A 3,115-nucleotide genomic window follows, 5' to 3' on the forward strand; every position below is an offset into this window, starting at 1 on the left:
CCTTGATATGTCAGAAAATTTTCTCGTACCCCCATCCAATGTAAATACAATACAAATATATGCAAAGGATTGGTGAAACAAACCTTGCTGATAAATTATTATATTTTCAATTACAGGAGAAAGGTACTTTTTTTATTTCAAATGGAAAGTGTCAATTAGTAGGATACAATGAATAATAATGAGTTTTACTACATAGTGCACACCAACACATTTTTAGTGGCTCTTTTGTTGTTGTTTCTCATTAATGATATTGTTCAAACGAGGTTCTTTCTTTGAAAGTGCCAGACGCATGTCATCACTTGCATCCAAACGGTTTCTGGCTTTTGTTTTGATGTGTAGGAGCGTTGTAAAACCTGCCTCACATAAGTATGTAGTTGCAAATGGCACGAGGACCTCCAAAGCTCTCCTTGCTAACTGTGGGAATGCTTGGAGCTGTGCACACCAAAACATATCCAGTTGCATTTTTTCAAACTCCATTCGGATTCTGTCATTAGTCTGCAACTCCACAAGATCATCTTTCATGATATCATTATCATCCATGGAATTAAGGTTGAAAATAAATGGATCCCGTATCCATCTTTGTGCCACACAACCTTCTTCAAGGTGAAAATACCATTGAAAGGACTGAATCAGTTCTTGCAAATGTTCTTTTACTTCACTCAGGATGGGCAGCTCCTCTTCAGCACTAGCAGCCTCATCAAGAGAAGGGAAGTTTGCAAAATTTCCACTTTCAATGCACTTTATCCACATTGGAAATTTCTTGGTGAGGGCAGATAACTTTTCTCTGGCAGTTATCATATTCATCGCTGTTCCTTGCATAGAGACATTCAGTTCATTGAGGTGCATGAATATATCTGCCAGATATGCCAGAGACAAAATTAACTCCCTGTTTTCAAAATGGTCAGCAATTTCACTGCCTTGATTTCTAAGAAATTGCATAATTTCTTCATGAAGTTCAAATACACGTGTAAGTACCCTGCCACGGGAAAGCCTCCTCACTTCTGTGTGGTAAAGAAGAACACTGTGCTCAGCTCCAATTTCTTCACAAAAAGATGCAAAAAGACGGTGATTCACTGCCTGTCCTCTGATGAAATTTACAGCACGCACAAAAGCTGATAAGAAAGTTTTAAATTTTTCTGGCAGCGTCCTTGTAGCAAGTGCATGACGATGCAACACACAGTGAGTGACAGTTACATGGGGAACCTCTTTTTTCACTAGGGTAGCAAAGCCTGATTTATTTCCAAGCATGACAGGGGCTCCATCAGTGCAAATTGAACCAAACATGTTGAGAGTCATTTCATGTTCCATGAAGAACTCTTTCACAAGACTGAACACATCAGTTGCTTTTGCAGTAGTTTTCAGAGGTTTACAAAATAAGAATTCTTCCACCACTTCTTTCTCCTTCACATACCGAACAAATCCCATCAACTGGCTGCAAAAACTAACGTCAGTTGACTCGTCCAGCTGAATACTCACTCTGACAGGACTAGCTTTCAGGTCTGTTATCACCTGCTGCAAGACATCATGACTCATATCATGAATCCTTGAATGAATAATGTAATTTGACAGAGGTATCTGTTTAAGCTTCTTTTCAGCTTCTGTCCCTAACACTATTTTTGCCATTTCTAATGCACAAGGTTTAACAAGCTCCTCTGCGATAGTGTGAGCTTTTTTCTTCTTTGCACACAAAAGGGCAACTTCATAAGATGCTTGCAATAAAGGTTTCTCAACTGGTACAAAACCTAGCTTTGACAGGGTACCACTACGATCAAATCGTTCCCGCTTGATCTTCAAGCTCTTTAAGTCATGTCCAGCATCTGTGCCTCCATGCCGATTGTTGAAGTGTTCATTGAGTCTTGATGGTTTGAGATTTGCATTTGCAAAGACTGTGCTGCAGAAGATGCACTGTGGTCGTTGAGTTCCATCTGCCTCAGTCATACAGGTAAAACCATAACGAATGTAGTCGTCGTTCCACTTGCGTTTCTTAGACATAGTTACTAAATCTTGATCACACCTATACTACCTGGAAAGATGCAGGCCTGGATGTTATAACCGTTACAACATGTTACAATCGATATAAAATAACGTATCACCACCAACACAATACACAGTTCACCCAGGGATGGCTCGAAGTGTATGTTATATTGGGAGGGTAAGGCCATTTTTTTACCAACTGAGACCATTTTTTACCAACTCAGGACAGTTTGACCTTCTCAGGACATTTTTTTTACCAACTCAAGGGATTGTTTTGATCAACTCAGGCCATTGTTTGACCAATCCAGGTCATTTATTTACCAAAGGAATTTTTTTACCAGTTCAAGCCATATTTTGACCAACTCAAGCCATGCTTTGACCAACACATACCAGTTTTTGACCAAGTCAGACCATTTTTTGACCAACTCATCCCCGACCGCTCACCCTGGTCGAGCCATCCCTATGTCCACTATATTCATCCTCCTGCACATAACAGTACCTTCAAAATTATATATCTTTTATCAATTATGCATCTATTCTTGACAATATTACAGTTATACCACACTAAAAAACATATTGTGACAAATAAAATGATAATCCAAAAATTACATTTCACAAATAAAAAATGACACACTCACCAGTAATTCACCTCAATACTATCAACAACTCGAACACAAACAAAATGCAGACCCAATTTACACTGTTCACATTGACTCGACTACTCACAGCACAGTGCACATGCAGCATGTTTCAGAGTCAGGAACAACGCGAACACGAACCGTACGAGACATCAAGAAAACTCGACTACACACAGCACAGTGCACATGCAGCATGTTTCAGAGTCAGGAACAACGCGAACACGAACCGTACGAGACATCAAGAAAACTCGACTACACACAGCACAGTGCACATGCAGCATGTTTCAGAGTCAGGAACAACGCGAACACGAACCGTACGAGACATCAAGAAAATTCAACTACACACAGCACAGTGCACATGCAGCATGTTTCAGAGTCAGGAACAACGCGAACACGAACCGTACGAGACATCAAGAAAACTCAACTACACACAGCACAGTGCACATGCAGCATGTTTCAGAGTCAGGAACAACGCGAACACGAACCGTACGAGACATCAAGAA

The 3,115-nt window shown here is 40.3% G+C and overlaps 1 protein-coding gene across 1 annotated transcript; it reads right to left on the reverse strand.

Moving 5' to 3' along the window:
* Nucleotides 1-213: 213 nt before the first annotated feature.
* Nucleotides 214-2,296, reverse strand: LOC137651741 (protein FAM200C-like). The gene has a single exon (XM_068384961.1). It carries the CDS (start codon nucleotides 1,990-1,992, stop codon nucleotides 214-216), a length of 1,779 nt encoding a protein of 592 aa, XP_068241062.1. The 5' UTR covers nucleotides 1,993-2,296.
* Nucleotides 2,297-3,115: the final 819 nt, after the last annotated feature.

This window comes from Palaemon carinicauda, chromosome 13, assembly GCF_036898095.1.
Source record: "Palaemon carinicauda isolate YSFRI2023 chromosome 13, ASM3689809v2, whole genome shotgun sequence".
NCBI lineage: Eukaryota > Metazoa > Arthropoda > Malacostraca > Decapoda > Palaemonidae > Palaemon > Palaemon carinicauda.

Coding starts and splice junctions, on each gene's coding strand:
- LOC137651741 (XM_068384961.1), bottom strand. CDS start 1,992: ATGTCTAAGAAACGCAAGTGGAACGACGACTACATTCGTTATGGTTTT.